The sequence below is a fragment of the Octopus sinensis genome, linkage group LG3, assembly GCF_006345805.1.
Source record: "Octopus sinensis linkage group LG3, ASM634580v1, whole genome shotgun sequence".
Classification (NCBI taxonomy): domain Eukaryota; kingdom Metazoa; phylum Mollusca; class Cephalopoda; order Octopoda; family Octopodidae; genus Octopus; species Octopus sinensis.
Window position 1 is genome coordinate 135,068,137 of NC_042999.1, and position 21,059 is coordinate 135,089,195.

General features: G+C 37.0%; 1 protein-coding gene across 4 annotated transcripts in view; it reads left to right on the forward strand.

The window, feature by feature from the left end:
- Positions 1–21,059, forward strand: part of LOC115209968 (sorting nexin-29-like) — a 66,435-nt gene that overhangs the window by 9,181 nt on the left and 36,195 nt on the right. For all 4 annotated transcript variants that reach the window (XM_029778615.2, XM_029778618.2, XM_029778617.2 and 1 more), the window contains 7 exons: positions 192–270; positions 5,132–5,176; positions 6,720–6,815; positions 10,824–10,903; positions 13,146–13,216; positions 15,512–15,820; positions 17,301–17,708. In XM_029778615.2, the coding sequence (XP_029634475.1) occupies positions 192–270; positions 5,132–5,176; positions 6,720–6,815; positions 10,824–10,903; positions 13,146–13,216; positions 15,512–15,820; positions 17,301–17,708 (1,088 nt within the window). The remainder of the gene's footprint in view (positions 1–191; positions 271–5,131; positions 5,177–6,719; positions 6,816–10,823; positions 10,904–13,145; positions 13,217–15,511; positions 15,821–17,300; positions 17,709–21,059) is intronic.

Here is a 21,059-nt window from a genome sequence, read left to right on the forward strand (position 1 = left end):
ATTTCCAACTTTCAATTCATAGCAAACTCATGTATGTTTTAAACAATTAAACAAATATATGTTGAATGTTTTAGCCACTGTTCAATTTGTGTGAATCTGTAATTTCTATAGTTTGTATATCACACCCAGTTTGTATATGAATGACTCTTCTACAAATTTTTCCTTTTCATATTTTGTTTCTTGTTTTGAAGTAATGAACTATCCAACCGACTTTGTGACATTCTTGAAGCTATATTCCTTCATGGACTTAAGGAACCAGTTACGCATAAGGTAAAATAACCTTCATTTATTATTATTATTATAATTATTGAGTGAGAGAGCAGTGCATGTCATCAAAGTAACATTGGAGTACAACTATACAAAGTCCAATATACCCATCAGATAAAGGTACAGGCACATACATCACAACCACATGCGTACGGCATCGTGGTCTCATATCAAGGTAAACAATACATGACCTTGAAAGTGGGGCCCAGTTAAAATTTTCTTCAGGTTGAGTAGCCCATCCCACTCAAAAGGTCCCTGAGTAAGGTTTGTTTAAGGATGATGAACAAAACACCCATGTTTCCAGAGGTGAATTATTCAAACCCCAAAGAATTCCTCTCGACCTCTCAACACACGGCTATGATGCTCTCCCACTACTTCTGCTTGTGATTAGAGATGCACATATCGTCAGCCACTAAGAGACCTGCTCAACTGGTTATGGTCAAGCAACTGACAAGCAAATCTGTGGTATTGAGCAGAATATTAGCCCATCTTTTATACCAAGACAAAACATGTACGTGATAGCACTTCCAATCACTTAAGATCAAAAGCCATGAAAGCCACTGCCTGATACTGCATTTTATCATTATTATTTAGAGCAGCAATCTGGCAGAACCATTACCATGCTGGACGAAATGCTTAGCGGTATTTCACCCATCACTATGTTCTGAGTTCAGATTCCACTGAGATTGACTTTCCCTTTCATCCTTTCGGGGTTGATAAAATAAGTGTCAGTTGAATACTGGGATTGATGTAATTGACTTATCCTCTCCCCCAAAAAGCTGCCCTTGTGGAAAAATTTGAAGGCATTCATCATCATCATCATCATCATCTGTGAGTCTCAAAGTTCAAAGATCATGCTTCACCACCTCGTCCCCTGTCTTCCTTGCTGGCATGGGTTGGACGGTTTGACTGGGCTGGCACACTGGAAGGCTGCACCAACTCAAATCTGATTTGGCATGATTTTCTACAGCTGGATGCCCTTCCTAATGCCAACCACTCTGAGAGTAATGGGTTGTGGAAATTGATGGAATTGACGTTTTGAAATGTTAGTCTTATACAACACCAATTTCGAAATGAAAGTAGTGATAAATGATTTACAATCAACAGGAGTTTAATTTAATTTTGTGAATATATCACAAAGAAAAAAGATATCGCACCTTGCAGCCATCAATGAAGCAGATAGTGGAGTATCTTCAAAGAAAGATATGATTATATGAAACAGTTCAACAAAGCGTAAAACACAGTTTCCTTTTAACAGCCACCGCACTTCGGTAGGGTATAAGAGTTTAGTATGGCCCTCATCATTTCTCAGAGTTGACAAAAATTCAATCAGACAAGGGACTGGACTTCAATTTGTTCACAGTCTTGATAACTAACTGTAGCACATCATTCAACCTACCATTCATATTTTTTGCCACTAAATGCCACCGGTGTGCCAAGCAAGGAACAGTTAGTATCTGGTGGGAAATTTCATGCTTTAGGAGAGATGAAAAACCTCTGTATCTTTCTATCATTGAAGGTGCTCCATGAAACACACAAGCAATAATATTACTGAGTGGGATATTGTGTTCAAAAAGGAAAGAAAAGACTTGAGAGTGTGAAAAATAGTTGCACCTCTTGAATCAAGTGGCGATTTCTCTGTGAAGAGCATTTCCTCACAAGGTTGAAGCTCTTTGCTGAAATACCAAACATATACCATCATCAAACATTATCCACAACAGTTGACTCATCCACTTGTATAGAAAATTCAGAACACTGGAGAATATTAATGAGCTGATGCTTGACATCATTGGCCATTCCATCAATGCTTTGAGAAATTGTGTTATTACTAAGTGAGGTCTTCTTCAAAATGTTATTGAGTTTTTCGTGCATAACGGTTGACAAAACCTCTTTGATAACTGGGTGAAGTAATGTTTCTCCAATTGTTTGAAACTTCCCAGACTTAGCAACAAGCAATGCAATGTTGTACGATGCAGTCAACCTGTCTTTCGCCTGTTTACTACTTTCCTGGAGTAACGTGTTGAATATTTGTATTTAGTTTTTGAAAGAGGAGCTTAGTTGCAAAAAGTATGATAATGGCTTGCCCTTCTTTTCAGAATGCTTTGCATTGAAGTGATACTTCAAGTGTGAAGGTTTCATTGCTTCATTGGTCAATGTTTGATGGCAAAGAAGGCACATTGGTAACTCACTGTTCTGAGGAGAGGGGATAAATCCAAACGATAAATAATCACTGTTGTACTGTCGACAAATTTTTTTGACTGGAGGCATCAGTAAAGTGAAAATATGAAAACGAATTTCTACAGATGGCATCAGAAAGACAGTATGGTATTCCCAAAGAGAAGACGAAGTCAATGGAGCAGAGTCGGATGACACATCTTTACTGGAGTAAATACAGATCTAGTTCGTTTGGCTGCCAGCATTTCAAAAATTAAAGTTTATCGAAAATTTTAAAATTTGGCACATTAATGCATCTTTTCAAGCCAAATTGCTGGATTTATTCAACTTTTCCCAGAAAAATGTTTTAAAAAAGTTATAGAGATTTAAAGTTTGATCATTTTCACCCAGTCAAGAAACACAGTTTAAAAACTGTCATTTTGTGTGTGACTGCACATTTTGTCAACATCCAGAAAATAGCACTTGTGTTTTGATATGAAACCACAGAATTACGCACGACATATAACCCTTCATAACTTTTTTTATTTTTTGGAGGTTGCAGGAAATTTTTATGAATTTAAATTCTACACACAGGACTTTATATAATTATGCCAAAAAAATTTTTTAATTTGTAGTGGCGTGTGATTTAAGGCTTAGGCCTATTTGGCTGCTATTTTTAGCATGCATGACAACCATCTCAATGACTACAACAAAAATATTTAATCGATAAACAAGTCCGTGTTTTTGATACAAAGGGACATCTCAAGCGAGTAGTCAAATCGATAAAAGTGCATCTTTATAGACATACCTAAATATCAGTAAATGCAGACTTAATTTCAAAAAATTCATTGTCACCTACAAAATGTTCACATCGCCTACCAAAATCTCAAATCGTCCACCATTTTCTAGAAATTTGCCCATTGCCCTCATGTAAGTTGAAATCGCCCACTTTGGGAAGCTATGATCTATAATGTAAAGATTGTTTATATTATGTAAACGATCTTTACATTATGGATGGTCAGTTCTCTAAACTTAAATCCAGCAACTTAATTGATGACATACAAATATATCTATTGAAGAGGTTGCAAGAAGGAGCAAATTTTAGGGGAAAAAAATATTAAATAAATAAGTAAATGAGTGGAAATTGAATTGGTGAATGTGTTAATTGACCTTTTTGTTACCAACCCAGCTGAAACCAACTCTGGCTCTGTAGTACAAATGTCTTGTTTTCATAAATTTTGAATTAAAATCTTCCACCAAACCTTAGTCACAATTAATGTTTCTAACACTAGCTTAATGATAACTAAATTATTTTACTAAATTCTTTGTTATATCTAAAATGATTGAAACACAGAGCATCTCAAAATAAATACAGCAACGAAACGGTAAATTAGGCATTAAAACAGAATGACTCTCTCCAGACATAACAAAATATATTTATGTTTTATATTTATTCTTTACTGACCATAGCAATCTGATTTTATCAATTATCAGTTTTCCTTACATTGTATATATATAAAGGACAATTTTTGTATGTATACACAGAGCTGAAGCATGGTGTAACCATGATATTCAGGTGATCTGAAGAGCTAGCCTTCTGTATCAGCATTGATTTGTAATATGGATTTGCTATGTGTAGCATGCATATTGGCACACATATGTAAAATAATTTATTATGCACTGAAATTATTATTACATGATGACAGCTGCGAAATGGCTATAATCCTATGGATATCAAGTAGTTAAATAAATATATTCACCTCTCATACCTCCTGACATTTTGTATGTTCTATATACTCCTCATGAAATAATTTCATCAATTGGATCTCCTGGATTTCACCTGTTTAGTACTCTAAACTACACTCTTCCATATTGGATTACTTTGTGGCATGATAGCTGGGCCCACTAGAGGAGCTTTCTGTGATTACCACAGGATTCTATGGATCCATATGTTGCACTACTAATATGTATATATTTGTATGTATGTAGTTTTTGGTGTTTAGCACCAGGTTAGTGCTGAGACAACAAACCTGTAATCAAAGATGATTAATCCATTACTACTCCTCTGTTACTTGCACAATGTATTGATTTTATAATCTGATGCCCCTATTTTAAGATTATAGCATGTATTTGAGAATAATTAATCTGTTATTTGTAATTAGGAGCCCCTTTCACCAAGTGGCATTTTACAAATGTCCTCCTTATATTTTGAAAACAAGAAGAAAAAAAAAACAAAGCTAATTTTTTGCAGTGGTTTGTTATTCATATTTCTTTATACTTTTCATCCTTATTCATCATTTTACATTTTTGTGTAGGTTAGTGCCCCTTTATTAGATTTTTATAGAAATTATTAAGGTGAGAGCTTATAAAATGAAATTATATTAGGTCTTGGCACATCATTTGTCATGATTTCAGATCACTAATAACAATGTGTTGCTCATATTTTAATACCAACAAAATGTTTTTGAAAACGGGCATAAAATATAAGTATTGCATCAAGATTGAATATTTCATTTTTAAGAAATGTTTCAACCCTTCTAAACATCCAGTTCCCTCTTGACATTTGTCATGCTCTTACGAGTTTATAACACTAAAAATGGGGTGATACCACCCAGGTTAAGAGCTACTAATGCAGAGGATCTCTTTTTGTTCAAATTACAGAAATTGTAAAAATGTGTCCTTATTTAAGTATTTCTTAATATATTTCCAGCTAAAGATGTTTATGCAACCAACATCAGGACAAGTTACAACCCTTGTAAGTATACCTAAGTTTTATTGTTTTATTAGTGATTAAAATCCCAGTAAGTTGGCCAAAATGGTTGGGCATCTTACTAAATACATTTTACTATTTAGTTTTTACCTTTGTATTCTAACTTCTGAATTTGTTGGAATCAGTCACCTGGGTGAAAGGTGTGTTATATTATATTCAAAACCCAGTCCATCATTCCCCCTCCTTACAATAATTACTTTGTAATTATTGTGGGAAATGCCAAAAGAAATCCAATACTTATTATTGAAACAACTTATCTAACTCATGAACATAAACATGCACATTCAAAGTTAACAGGCTCCTTCCCATCAGTGGCTGACTAGCTCTGTTGACTTCAGGAAGATAGAAAGTTGGTGCTGTAATTTTTATGCCATTTACTAACAGGCTGGTACTTGAAGGAAAAGTGAAATAGCTACTTTGAAAAATTCAAAGCAGGAAAGCAAAAATTTCATATGTTAGAACATCAGTACTTAAATGTTCAGCTACATAAAAACTTGTAAAATTCAGTTTTCTATTCCTCATTTTTTTTTTATGTATAATTAGTCAGAAGTAGAGGGCAGTAACTAAGATGTTTGCAGGCTATATCAAGCTGGTAAGTTTGGGTTGCTTTCAACAGATTGAACTTTGCTAAAAGCTTCCAAAGAGAAAAAAATAGTGTTAACTCTCTAGCAATCAGATTACTCTATCTGATAAAATTCTTATTTATTCACATTATTTTGAATCAATCATGCATTATCTTGTAGCTTCAACATTTCAATGATGTGATTGTTTATTTTCAAAATGATATTGTTGGGTAGCTGTGAGAGGTGAGACTTGGCCATTTTAAACATAAAACAGGTAGAATATTGGGCCAGATATGCCCAGTTTAAATGCTAAAGTGTTAAACTAAATAGCATATAAGGTCCAAACTTTTCTCACTCTGTAAAAGGAAACTTTTTATGGAAAATAAGCACTATCATTTGAATAAAACTGCAAAACATTTTTTCTTCAACTCTGAAGTGATAAAATTAATTATTATACTAAAGTACCTTCTTTTATGAAAAAAAAAAGAACCCTTCTCTTACCACACTCTTTTGTAACATCAGATCAATGTTACTTGGCTACTCTGTAGAGTTACATGCAGATACAGCATATCATACAGTTACATCAAATCATCATAGGCCAAATACTAAATTATGTCTTTTTATTATATATAATATTGATTTTGTATATTTCCGCAATATAAGTAAGTCCAGTCTAAGCCAACAACTGACAAGTCATTTGCTTGGATTGCATGATAATCATTTTATGCATTGGGACAAAGCCACAATGAACACACAACTGGTATTTATATACTAATAACTTCTTTTTGGAAAGTGAAATGAAAGAGATTATATGCAATAACTACATGAAACTATTATCATCAATCAGATACTTAAAACATCTCAAATAACTGTTGTTATGTTATTTTGATATTATAAATAGATGTTATTAATTTCTTACTTCTATAATATTTATTCTTTCTTCTACAATTATCCTTTTGAAACAGAACTTCTGGAAATTTATCAGCCGATTTACTCACAAAAATGTTATTGCTCAAATTCAAGACTTAAATCAGATAAAAACTGATGTTGGCTATTGTCGGGTAAGTATGTATAGATTTCACTTGTATATGATTATGTGAACATGCAAATATGTGGATATCCAAACATGATGACTGAAGTACAAGGCATCAGTTTTATTTCAATTTAAAAAAAGACTCATCAGCTGTGTACTGAAGTTTGTAACAGTATGGAATATTGTATAACAAGCTGAAGTATTGTCTCGTAACAAACTAAGTTGTTGGAGTGTAACGTCTGTCTTCTCTCTTGAGACTCCATGGATGTGCTGCAGCATGCCTTTGCTGATCTTGAGAAAGCCTCATCTCCTTTCTGTCTTGAGATTTCATTTGATGTGTTGCAGCATGTGTTTGCTGATCTTGGGAAAGTCTCATAAATATAATAGAAATAAGATGGTTTTTGTGTTATCACATTAGAATTAAAAGTAAAAGAATAAAAGTGAATCTTAGATCACATTAGAATATAGATCTTATTCTTTCATTTTTAACATGTCATACTGAATCAGTGCCAATGTTATATTGTCTTAATCCAAATGAAAAGAAAATTACTTGTTGACACTCACGGGGTCTGATACTATTACCTTGCAAAATTTGATTTGATTTGGTTGAACCATTTGAGAATGCATAGGGAACAGACAGAGAGACAAAGAATTATATATAGAGAGATAATAAGCAGCCTTCTTTATTATAGTACAGATGTGACTAATTTGGAGAAAAATTACTTTCATTATTCACACATCGTCATTCTCATAATGCCACACTTTGTAATTTAGGTTCAAATTGAAAGTGTAAAACTATTTTCACTTTCTAATGAAACCTGGTCATTGTAGAGCTTTGTCTTTCAAATAACTAAAGCTGGTTGTTGAGATAATGTAGAAAATATGTAGGTGAAAATAAAGTTTATTTGGTAGCCAAAAGATTACTGAACCTTTTCATATCCCATACGTCAAAAGTGGCAACTCAGTTTTCGAATGCATAAGGAACATATGCACACACACACACACATACAAACTCTCTTTTATACATATAGGTTATAAGGGAGAGAAAGACACACAAGCATAGCTTTGTGGATAAGACATTTGCTTCCCAACCACATGGTTTTTGGTTCAGTACCATGCGTAGTACACTGGGAATGTGTCTTCCACTATAGCTTTAGGCTGACCAAAGCTTTGTGAGTGAATTTGGTAGACAGAAACTAAAAGAAACTAGTTGTATACACACACACACACATCTATATATTTGATATGTATATATGTATGTGTGCATGTGTGGGCAGATCTTTGAGTGCCTCTCCGTCTTGACATCACATATGAGTTGTAAACAAACACTACTGTTGTGAAGGTGGTGTCCTTCATACCCAATCTTCCATTAAAACTTGGCTGGCCATGGGAAATAAATCCCACTTGAAAACAGCTGAGTGTTACTAACAAGAAGGGCATCCAGCTGTAGAAAATCTACCTCAATGAATTCTGTTCTGTCTGTCCCATACAAGCATGGAAAAGTGTATACTAAAACATGATACACACACACATGTGTATATAAATGAGCTAACAGAGGAATAAATGATTATCTTATGAACTTCATTAGCTTACATCAGTGGACTCATTGTTGGGTGCCTGAGTGACACCTTATAGCTTCATTCATATATATATATATACATTGTAAATAAACTCATCACAGAGTGAGTTGGTATTCTGCAGAAAATAAAAGAATTCTCAAACACAGGATAGTTGTGAATTAGTAAGAGGAAATATGTACAAAAATATACCTTTTTTAAATGTATATAATTAACATTTTCAGTGGTTGTTCCTTGTTTGTATCCTTTAACATTTTAATGACAATAAGAGCTAGCTGTGCTTATTAAAACCCATCTCTCATTGTATCTCAACAAACCCATGAATCACTTAACCTCTCACCTGACATCCAGTTCTTGAATTTTTTTCTACAGTTTATCATGCTGTGGGCACATAACAAACACCATCCGGTCGTGGCCGTTCGCCAGCCTCATCTAGCACCTGTGTCGGTGGCACATAAAAACACCTTCCGAAGACCCGGCAAGACTAGTCAGGCCATAAACCATGGCCCCTACCTGGGACGTAGTCAGTCCACCTGTGCATACCTTCCTCCTTGTGATACTTGTGAAGGCCTGTTGAGGCAAGTGAAAATCAAAATCAAAATCAAATCAAAACAAATCAAAATAGATGAACATCAATGGAATTTGTATCTTTGTGGTACCAGTGCCGGTGGCACACAAGAGAAAACCATCCGAAAGTGGCCGTAGCCAGTACCGCATCGACTGGCCTCCATGCTGTGGGCACATGACAAACACCATCCGATCGTGGCCGTTCGCCAGCCTCATCTAGCACCTGTGTCGGTGGCACATAAAAACACCATCCGAAGACCCGGCAAGACTAGTCAGGCCATAACCCATGGCCCCTACCTGGGACGTAGTCAGTCCACCTGTGCATACCTTCCTTCTTGTGACACTTGTGAAGACCTGTTGAGGCAAGTGAAAATCAAATCAAAACAAATCAAAATAGATGAACATCAATGGAATCTGTATCTTTGTGGTACCAGTGCCGGTGGCACACACTTTGTGGTACCAGTGCCGGTGGCACACAAGAGAACCATCCGAACGTGGCCGTAGCCAGTTCCGCATCGACCGGCCTCCGTGCTGTGGGCACGTAACAAACACCATCCGATCATGGCCGTTCGCCAGCCTCATCTGGCACCTGTGTCGGTGGCACATAAAAACACCTTCCGAAGACCCGGCAAGACTAGTCAGTCCACCTGTGCATACCTTCCTTCTTGTGACACTTGTGAAGACCAGTTGAGGCAAGTGAAAATCAAATCAAATCAAAATAGACAAAATAGATGAACATCAATGGAATTTGTATCCTGTGGTACCAGTGCCTGTGGCACACAAGAAATCCATCAGTGCCGTAGTCAGTGCAGTGGGCACATGACAAACACCATCCGATCGTGGCCGTTCGCCAGCCTCATCTAGCACCTGTGTCGGTGGCACATAAAAACACCATCCGAAGACCCGGCAAGACTAGTCAGGCCATAACCCATGGCCCCTACCTGGGACGTAGTCAGTCCACCTGTGCATACCTTCCTTCTTGTGACACTTGTGAAGACCTGTTGAGGCAAGTGAAAATCAAAACAAATCAAAATAGATGAACATCAATGGAATTTGTATCTTTGTGGTACCAGTGCCGGTGGCACGTGGCACATAAGAAAACCATCCGAACATGGCCGTAGCCAGTACCGCATCGACTGGCCTCCGTGCTGTGGGCACGTAACAAGCACCATCCGATCGTGGCCGTTTGCCAGCCTCATCTGGCACCTGTGTCGGTGGCACATAAAAACACCATCCGAGCGTGGCCGTCTGCCAGCCTCGTCTGGCACCTGTGTCGGTGGCACATAAAAACACCATCCGAGCGTGGCCGTCTGCCAGCCTCGTCTGGCACCTGTGTCGGTGGCACATAAAAAACACCATCCGAGCGTGGCCGTCTGCCAGCCTCGTCTGGCACCTGTGTCGGTGGCACATAAAAAACACCATCCGAGCGTGGCCGTTTGCCAGCCTCGTCTGGCACCTGTGTCGGTGGCACATAAAATCACCCACTACACTCTCGGAGTGGTTGGCGTTAGGAAGGGCATCCAGCTGTAGAAACACTGCCAGATCTGACTGGACTGGTGCAGCTTTCGGGCTCCCCAGACCCCAGTTGAACCGTCCAACCCATGCTAGCATGGAAAGCGGACGTTAAATGATGATGATGATGATGATGATGATAACTGTCATTCAGCTAACTGAAGCAGGTATATTGAAGTATTGAAATATTCTGCTCAAAGCTTGAGTACAGTGTTTGTGACAGGAAGCAGAAGCATGACCCTTGTTCTGAGAGATTAACACAATACTTCTTCAACTATTCCAACACTCTATTGAATGTTTAATTTTTTTTGAAGTTTGATAATATATATTTGTCTGTTGTAATGTATCTATAACAAAATTGTCTCTGTCGTTCTTTGTAGGTTTGGATAAGACTTGCCCTGAATGATGGTATCCTTGGCAGCTACATTGATGTTATGACTGCAGATGTCCAGGCTCTAGAGTGAGGAATATTTTTTTTTTCCAAGTCTGTTGAAAATTTCTGTATCAGAAAGTGGATGAGGGGTGTCAAATGCCTTAGCTGACAATTAGAGAAAAGCAGTTAGTTTATTTATTTATTTATTACACTGTGTGACCCCCAAATAAAATGAAATGAAGGGATGAAAGGATATTAACCCATAAGCATCTAAACTGGCCAGTGTTGATAATGATGATAATAATAGGCAAAATTTCTCTTATTTTATACTTTATATCATCATTGCCATCATCCTCACCCACTTGCATAGATTAGATGGGTTTGTCACAGAGTATCATGACATCATTCATCATTTTATCACTGATATTATCAAATATGCTTTTTCTTTTGTCCAGAATTTATATCATCTATACTTATATATATATCGCATTCTCTCTCTCTCTCTCTATATATATATATATATCACATGATCATGTGACTGACCAGACTATCAGATGTTGCTACACATCGCTGGTCACAATGCGCTTCGCATTGTTTTAGTCTTCAAATGACGCCACCCCGCTGGCTAAGCGAGCAGCCCAACAGAAGAAAGAGTGAGAGAAAGTTGTGGCGAAAGAGTACACCACCTGCCGGAGCCTCGTGGAGCTGAATGTGTTTTTGCTCAATAAACACTCACAACGCCCGATCTGGGAATCGAAACCACGATCCTACGACTGTGAGTCCGCTGCCCTAACCACTGGGCCATTGCGCCTCCAATATATATATATATATATATATATATATATATATATATACAGAGAGAGAGAGAGAGAGAGAGTATAGTTTATTTGCCAACATAATGTGGCAGTCCTGACTAGGACTATGTTACTACATTTTTTTTGCCACATTATTGTGTAACGAAGACTAGGACAGTTGGGTAAAGAAGGGCCAATTTCTAACTATTGTGGGAACTTGTGGGAGAGGTAGACCTAAAAATGAGGTGGTGAAGCATGATCTTCAGATGTTGAGTTTCATGAAGGTGAGGACAAGTGATCAAGACCTTTGACAACCTGCTGTGCTTGAGAAAACATGTCAAGCCAAGTGAAATCGTAGTTGTGACCAGTGCCGTCTAAAAGGAACTTGTGCCAGTGACATGTAAAAGGCACCCATTACACTCTGGGAGTGTTTGGCATTAGGAAGGGCATCCAGCCATAGAAACCATGTCAAATCAGACTTGAGCCTGGTACAGCTCTCTGGCTTACCAGTCCCAGTGAAGCTGTCTAACCCATGCCAGCATGAAAAACAGATGCTAAATGATAATGACCACCTAAGCAGTTTTTCATGTAACTCCTTTAATTGCAGCTTTTCACTGAATTTGTTAAACAGCCTTATAAGTCCATGACATGGACTTACTGATTTATAATTTTGTTTCAGTATGTGAAAAAGCTTAGTGAGAAGGTCTGCTATTCTCTGGCTTGGTCAAAAGTTGAATTATTTGCTCAAAATGAGTTGATTTTTCAACAGGTAGACTTGTAATTTTTTTTTTAATGTCTGGTCTGGAAGAAAGAGCTGTGATCATAGCCTTCTCAGGCTATAACTGGTGAGATTGAACAGCTGCAGAAAAAACATAGGCTGGGAGGGAATTCGAAAGGGATGATGTTTTGTGTGTAAAAGGATTGAGAAAAAATTGATCAGTGCAAGACTGGAAGATTCTTGAATGGCAGCAACACAAGATTAATTTTTTTGAGAGTGCTGATTCCACTGTAAATAATAAGATCTCTGGATTCTGTCTTATGTATTAGATATCACAGAAATTCACTTCCATTGCTTCAGTGGCATAATGTGGGTGTGTGAACTATTCAGAATAGCCGTATCTATTGTAGTTGAAGATATGTTACATTTAAGGGAGGATGTGGCCAATTTTGGCTGCTGTACAGAGCAATCAGAATCCACGGTATACTACTGTATTAGTTTGGAAATGCATTACAAGAATGCAAAAGTGAAATAGGAAGAATTGGGGCCTGGCTGGTTTCTTACAGCATTCTTTCAGGGTTTTGATTGGAATCTGAATCCTTGCAGCATCTTCATATGATCTTTTCTGCAAAGGCCTGGCAAAAGATATTGGATTTATATTTTGTCCTTATTTATGACTACTCTACATTTGATGACATGTTTAGGAAAGTTGTCTATTCTTCTTGGGAGAGAGGAAGAGTTTATTATGCTCCACCATTATGTTTTAAAACAAAGTATATTTTAATCTGTGCTTTAATCTTGTTTTCTTTTTTTAAAGTTCATTTTATCACCATCTATCATATTTACGAGATTTGGAGCAACCTGGGATTTTGAAATCATATGTTCAAGGTAAATCTCCTGAGGAATTTTTTCCCATTTGGTTACCACACACACACACACACACACACACAGAGTAATCCCTTGACTATCACAAGTGTTATATCACCACCACCCCTGCAATAGGTGGAAGTCTGTGAAGTAGAAACAGTACTGTACTGTATATTTTTTAAAATTATTTTCATAATTTTTATATATTTATTTTATTACAAATGCAAAACAACACCACAGAAAGCTTGAATAATAAACTGCAATTGGTGAACCATGATATGGCAAGGGATTACTGTATGTGTATATATATATATATAGAAGAATGAATGTTTTTATATATAATGAACGTGAAATACAGGAAGGGACGAACACGGAACACAGACAAATCATTCGAAGCCTTCAATCTTCAGTCAGACACCGAATCATCATAGCAAATTTCGGCTGTTCAATTCTGATATTGCTCCAACTCGGCCAGCCCAGAAAAAAAAAACTAAGCTGTAAGCATTAGATTTTTGGTAGAAGACAGGAATGTGAACGCACAAGACGGATGTGAATACAAGAGACGAAAACGAAATTGAAAACAGTAATGAATAAACAAAATATATATAACGGTGGTTGTCATACGACTTTAGACCAAATGAGACAAAACAACACAACAACAACATAGCTGGCGTAGAAATAATTACCGTTTCGGTAGCGGGGACACATGTTGGTCGAGATACGAAGGCCAACAGAATGGTTTAAGAAGCAGCAGGTCGCAGGAGAGAGAGAAAGAGAGACAGAGAGAGAGGGAATCAAAGAGGGTGGAAGGCAGGGGACAGAATCAGTGACCAAGAGAAAAGGAGAAAGAAGGGATTAAGGAGGATGGGAGGAAGAGGGGAGGAGGATGGGGAAGAGAGGGGAAGAATCGGAGGGCGCCAAAAAGTTTGGTGAAGAAGCAATGGCGGGTAGGAAAGACAGTGTGTATAGAAGTCGTGCAGGGTTAAAATTGGACAAACAAACGGGGGGGGTGCACGTAATGCCGCAATAATATAAGAATGAATGTTTTTATATATAATGAACGTGAAATACAGGAAGGGACGAACACGGAACACAGACAAATCATTCGAAGCCTTCAATCTTCAGTCAGACACCGAATCATCATAGCAAATTTCGGCTGTTCAATTCTGATATTTGCTCCAACTCGGCCAGCCCCAAGAAAAAAAACTAAGCTGTAAGCATTAGATTTCTTGGTAGAAGACAGGAATGTGAACGCACAAGACGGATGTGAATACAAGAGACAAAAACGAAATTGAAAACAGTAATGAATAAACAAAATACAGACAGACAGACAGACACACACACACACACACTCACTCACTCACAGTTAGTAGTAGTAGAATATTGACTATAAGCATAAGTATTTCAGTAGATTCTCCTTTTTCAAACAGTTGCAGTGATGAATTCATACCTCCATCAATCAGAGCAATAATAGGAAACATTCTTACAATTTAATGCATTAGTACAAATTAGATCTCATCCTCAAATGCTCCAGATAATTTGTAAAAGACGTATGTGTAAGTGAACAATTTTTGCTTTTGAAGATACTGTGATTATTATTCCCAATCTTGGTACACTAATTTGTAGAAATAATTGGTGTGCCAACTGAATCATTTCCCTTCTTTGTCATTTTTAATGTCAGTTCACTGTTGTACAAAGCATGCATTGATCCACATGTTTGGCATTTTGTCAGGAGATAGGCTTTCAATATAGGATTTACTCTCCATTAATATAAAACAAAATATCTTAAAATATCCAATAAGCTCTGTGAAAACAATTTTAAAGTATTTTCTGATAAGGAGAGTAACAGATGAAAGCAAATTCTATAATTCCATCTACATTCACTAATAGAAAAGTTTTAAAGGTAATGATTTGGAGTTTTGAACTAGTTTTAGCATAATTTCTTGTCTTTCTTGTTAGTTCTCTCATTTGTCAGGCATTTATTAAATTCAGTGCATAAATAAGCCCTACAGATCAGTGACACTCACAAGAGAGATCCATTTGACCTATGTTACAGAATTGCCTTATCACCTATATATTAACATCCGGTATTAAGAGAATAAACCAAATACATGGCAGACATCAGTTTTAATTCTTCACAATTTACATATGTTATTGTTTTTTTTGTTTTTTCTTATTGTAAATTTGGTTTCCAACAGTGATAGTTTTAGAATATAATATAGAGTAGTCACATATACAATAATACAGTTCCAACTTTGATCAAATATAAAAGTTAAATGTATTTTGGGTTATTTATAGCATTTGTTTTTACTGCAGGTATAACAGCTTTCCAATTTGAACTTCCTTACAATTCAAGTGTTTTGAACAGTTGGATGAACATACCTCTGTTACTTGCTGGAGTGGATGGGGTAGCTGGTTTAAATGATGGCATCAGTATTGAAGAGATTGGAAATACCCGACCTCCACCTGTAGCAGTTACTCCTGGAAGAGTGGTAGAATCTGTTGATGTTTCTGTAGCAACATCACCTAGTAAAGAACTTCCAAATGAAGATCTTGTTGTTATTAAAAAGCTTCCTCCAGATCCCAAAACAGATGACAAACCATCGACTAGTAATACAGTTGAAGGTAAATGATGTTGTTCTTCTCTTTCTCTCTAAGATATTTCATACTAGTCACAATTTCCTTTTAGAACATACCTTTACTAATTTCACTGTTGCTGTGGTGTTTTGCATTTTAATCAGAGGAGGAGAGGCAGTGGGTTCTTTATGGTAAGCATTCAACTTGGTGATTGTTGATAAATTTAAAGAAAATATGATGAGGGAGTACCACTTGGGTACATTTCTTGGGGGCTAATTGCAAACTACTTTCAAGTTCTTGGAGGCAAATTGCTGATTTCAAGTCTTGTGGAAGAAGCAGAGCTAATATTACAGAATACATATACGGAATTGACAATGCCTTGGGAAGACTTCATGGAGTGGGTACATAAAAAAGTACCTAAAATATGAGGGTCTTAGGGAGTTATGTGAGTCACATGGAAGGTAGTTTACAATTCTTCCAGTGGAGGTGGGATATTGTGAATTTGTATCCACATCTATAATATCCTACTTGGCTGACATTGGACTTAAATAACTGAGTTGTGATTCCTGCACTGTTTATGTAAGCAAAGAATGCTTCATCATGGATGTAGCAGAGGAATGTGAAAAAGAGACCAAAGCTGAGAATAAGGTACAAAATCTTAAGGGGATAGAAACAAAATAATTGATGAGTAACAACTGCCTTTGATTTGGTAAGATGACTGCTTAATGAACAAAATGAAAAGGCCTTGTTACAACAAGGACAATCCCTGTTAGCATCAATGCTGCTTGGCACTGAGTGGAGTGATACTGTCTTAAAGTTCCAAAATCATTGTGATCTCTAGTTGACATCTTCTAAAACCCCAGAATGCAGGCTGTGTATAAAATAATATTTGTAAATATAAAGAAATACTACTTTACGTGTGTGTATGTATGCAAAGAATTAGATTCCAAGGAAACTAGTGGTTGCCTACCTAAGTATAATCAGTTAATAAAAGTTCACAAAGCTCAATAGGTTCTGCAAACTCTGTGTATGTGCACTTGCAAGCATATATACATAAGAATCAAGCTCTGATTTGAAATTATTTTCATTACTATTTTTATCATCTTTATGATAATGCCAAATATATTTGTTGATCATTCTGTTAATTTACTTTCAGAGTTATGTTTGTTATCCTATCTAGATAAAGGAGGTAGCAAAAAGAGTTAAGCATCAGATTATGCTTACTGAGACCTTCAAAACATTTTTTTGTGGGTGTGCTTAACATTTACCCATAAAAATCGCAACAATTTTCCTCAGGTTCTTCTGCTTCACAGATCCTGGTTTAGCTGAGTATGTATTTCATCTTCCATCTATTGAAGGAATAATGTGTTTCCTCAAATTAAGTCATTATTAGTCACTCTTTCATTATATTAAGCTTTTCTACTCATCACAATTTTACATTAGTGTTTTTTTCATGTTTGTCAAGATACACAAAGAGTGAATAAACATTAATTTTCCTTTTCTTTTTTTTTTCTTTCCTGATTAACAGTGAAGACTGTTTTAAAGAAAAACATTAAAGAGAAATCAAATTCCGTATCTGACCCTGTAAATAACCCTTCACAGACCACAGATGACCTTTCACACAAATCAGACAAAGATGTACGTGATAACACTAAACACAGTGATACATCAATATCATCAGACAATAATGTTCCACAGCAGACAGATTTAAACCCTAGTCATGATTCTAATCCTCAACCACAAAACAAACCCATGTCTGCTCATCAGAAAATTAATCAACGACCAAAGACCCTAGAGCTGTCTAACTCACCTGGTAACCATAGTCTGAATTTAGGCAACAGTTTAGAAGTTGCTTCAGGCTGGTCATCACATTTCCGTGAAGAAATGAATCCAGAAGTAATGACTGAACCTGCTGAAATAGTTGAAGTTCAAGATGGTAAGTCAACAGTTTTGTCATTTTGCTCCTACTTCATTTCTGCCCTGCTATTCCTACACTTCTGATACCAGACAACTGCTACTAATACACAGCTTTTAATACCACAAACATTTGCATGAAAAGCTCTTTTGTCTCCATTAAAGAACATCAGTGATATCTCAATATCAGATTATAATCTTGACCCAGTTTTGCTTCCTCATCATTTCATTTAACCTGTCTTTGCTGCTTCTTCCTTGCTATAGAGAGATCTTGTTATTTACTAACTAGACGCTGTATCAACTGTATAAAGATATGGCAATATTTTTTATAACAGTCAAATGAAATCAACTTTACTTTCCATTCTTTTGAGGTTAATAAATAAAGTATCAATCCAGAGTGATGGGTTAGCATAATTATTAGAGCACTAGCTTAAAAGCCACCATATCTGGTGACTTTTAAACTGGCTCCTGTGGAGGGCTCTTCATTGGGCCTTGGGCCCAACAATGACACTTCATGCATTGAGTGCATATTAAATTTTATCAAACTTGACCAATATTTTTCAAGCAATGAACAATTTTCATCAAACAGTTTTATAATTTTTTTATAATTTGTCAACTTGGAACTTATTGCAAAGCTGCATGATAGACAACATTTTTTGTCTTCCCATTTGGGGGTCAGTACAATTTTTTTCTATCTAACCTCTTTCTTTCTGTTGATTATTTTCAACCATCATCAATACCACCACTATCGCCACGACATCTGCCATGCACACACCATTCAGACTTCGACGTCACCACCATCAATATCTTTGACTTTGCCGCCTTCCCCTCCACCACCATCACCACTGTCTTTCACATCATTTGCTGTCACCGTCATCCCTGACCGCCTCAGCTACCACCGCCACCACCACCATCACTGTTGCCTCTATCTCTATCACAACTACAGCTCATACTATTACTATCACCCCATTACCATCACAACCATCAATCTACTACTGCCCTCACCATCTCTATGCCAACTATTACTTTTACTCCAGCAGGAGGAATAGTAGACGTGTCATTGAATAGTGTGAGAGGGGGTCAAAGTGTGACACACTGGCACACAAATTTGTTTCGGCATTTATTGTTATAGATTAGATGAGATTTCTTGTAGTATCTCTTCTGGCTCTTTGCATTCTGATGGCAGTGGTAACATGACACTGATGCCAAGGTGTATCAGCCTTTACCTTTCACTTGGACAATATTAGTGTCATGGGGTGTGGAGGTTTAGATGCTTGGGCAACTGCAGGTTTTTCATAAAATCTTTGCCCAAGCATACAGCTAAGAGAAGAACTTTCCAGATGCAGACTTTTTGCCTCATGAGACATACAGAGGCCCTGGAATACTATTCTTACTATAATATATATATATAACTGAAGCTTGCTTTAGCCTTAGATATCTTAGAAGGCATGACATTCTCCTTTAAAGATGTTCTGAGCTTCTGTGTCTTTTATAAGATAGTCAGAGGTGGAGTTGTAGAACTTTTTAATGTTGCAGACACTCCAGGACTAGTGAGATTGACATAGTTATGTTTAGTCTGTAGGAAAAATGCTGTCACAAAGGATTACTGTTGTGAGGAGGGAAGATTAAGCAAAATGTTAGGATATACAGTAACATGATCCAGTAAAACAGGCCATTGTAGATGCAGTCAAACTAGACATGATAAAGAAAAAAGCAGCGTTTCTGTGAGATAGAGTCTTTGTTTGTAGGCTATTGAATCTGTTCCAATCAGAGATGCAGTCTAGAAAATTTGTGTGTAAAGTAGTAGCACTATTCCATAGACGTGAGTAGTACTCTAATGTCAGATTTGTGGAGTTCAGCAACTGATTAGGGCTGAAGTGATATTTTCATCTTTGTGATGCAGTTTTGGCAGTGACATTGTAAGATCTTGCACATGTAGCATATTTTTAAGTAATAAAAATTAATGAAAAATTGCAAATGCACAGAACTTTTGATATTGGTAATGAATCAAATATACACTGAACTGAGAAAAGACATCAGCTTCAACAACAGACATGACAGGAGTAACTATAATGATACTTAACTAAAGTAAAATTTTCACAATGTAATTTCTTAACGAGGTTGCCTAAAGAGGAAAGTATATGATTAGAGATTGATGGTATCTTTCAATTTGTAAAGATTACAGTTAAATCATTGGGTAGGACTAAATAGCTTATGTTGCTGATAAAAAGATGGTTGGTTGAAGAAGCTGATTCAGCATAGGCAGTTCAGTAGTTGCAAAAAGATGCAATAGTTGAAACATTCAGTGTAATTGTCAACATTGATTAAAAATAGAGGTGGCAGTGCAACTTGCAACATTTAAACTTTCATTTTCTGCAGTTTTATATTTATACTTCCATGTTTACATGGATGTTCCTACCTTTGTTGGCAACAAAGGGCCTCTCCTTCAGAGTGAAAGGCAGATTGTATAATGCCTGTATGTGAACAGCTATGCTGCTACACAGCAGTGAAACATGGGCTGTGACAGCTGAGGACATATGTAAGCTTGAAAGAAATGAAGCCAGTATGCTTCACTGGATGTGTAATGTCAGTATGCATGTTCAACAGCATGTAAACATCGCGAGAGAAAAGTTGGGCATAAGAGGCATCAGATGCGTTGTGCAAGAGAGACAACTGTGCTATGGTCGTGTGATACATATGGACGAGGATAGCTGTGTAAAGAAGTGCTGATCCCTAACTGTTGAGGGAACCTGTGGTAGAGGTAGACCCAGGAAGACATGGGACAAGGTGGTAAAGCATGATCTTCGAACTTTGGGCCTCACAGTGGCAATGACTAGTGACTGAGACCTTTAGCGATATGCTGTGCTTGAGAAGACCTGTCAAGCCAAGTGAAATCATAGTCATGGCTGATGTCACATAACTGGCACCTGTGTCAGTGACATATAAAAAGCATTTTTCAAGTTTTGGGCCCCACAGAGGCAAAATGGTGAATGCCAGTGGCACACAAAAAGCTCCTTTTGAATGCTGGGCTTCACAGAAGCAATGACAAAGACCTTTGGCATTATATTGTACTTGAGAAGAGCCATATGCATCACACGAGCATATCGCCAAAGGTCTCGGTCACTAGTCATTGCCATTGTGAGGCCCAAAGTTCAAAGATCATGCTTTACCACCTTGTCCCATGTCTTCCTGGATCTCCCTCAACAGAGATCAGCACTTCTTTACATAGCTATCCTTGTCCATATGCATCATACGACATATCAGCCAAGTAAAATCACAGTTGTGGCAGATACTAGTGTCATGCAAATGGTTTCTATAGCTGGATGCCCTTCCTAATGCCTTACACTCTCAGAATGGTTGGCATTAGGAGGGG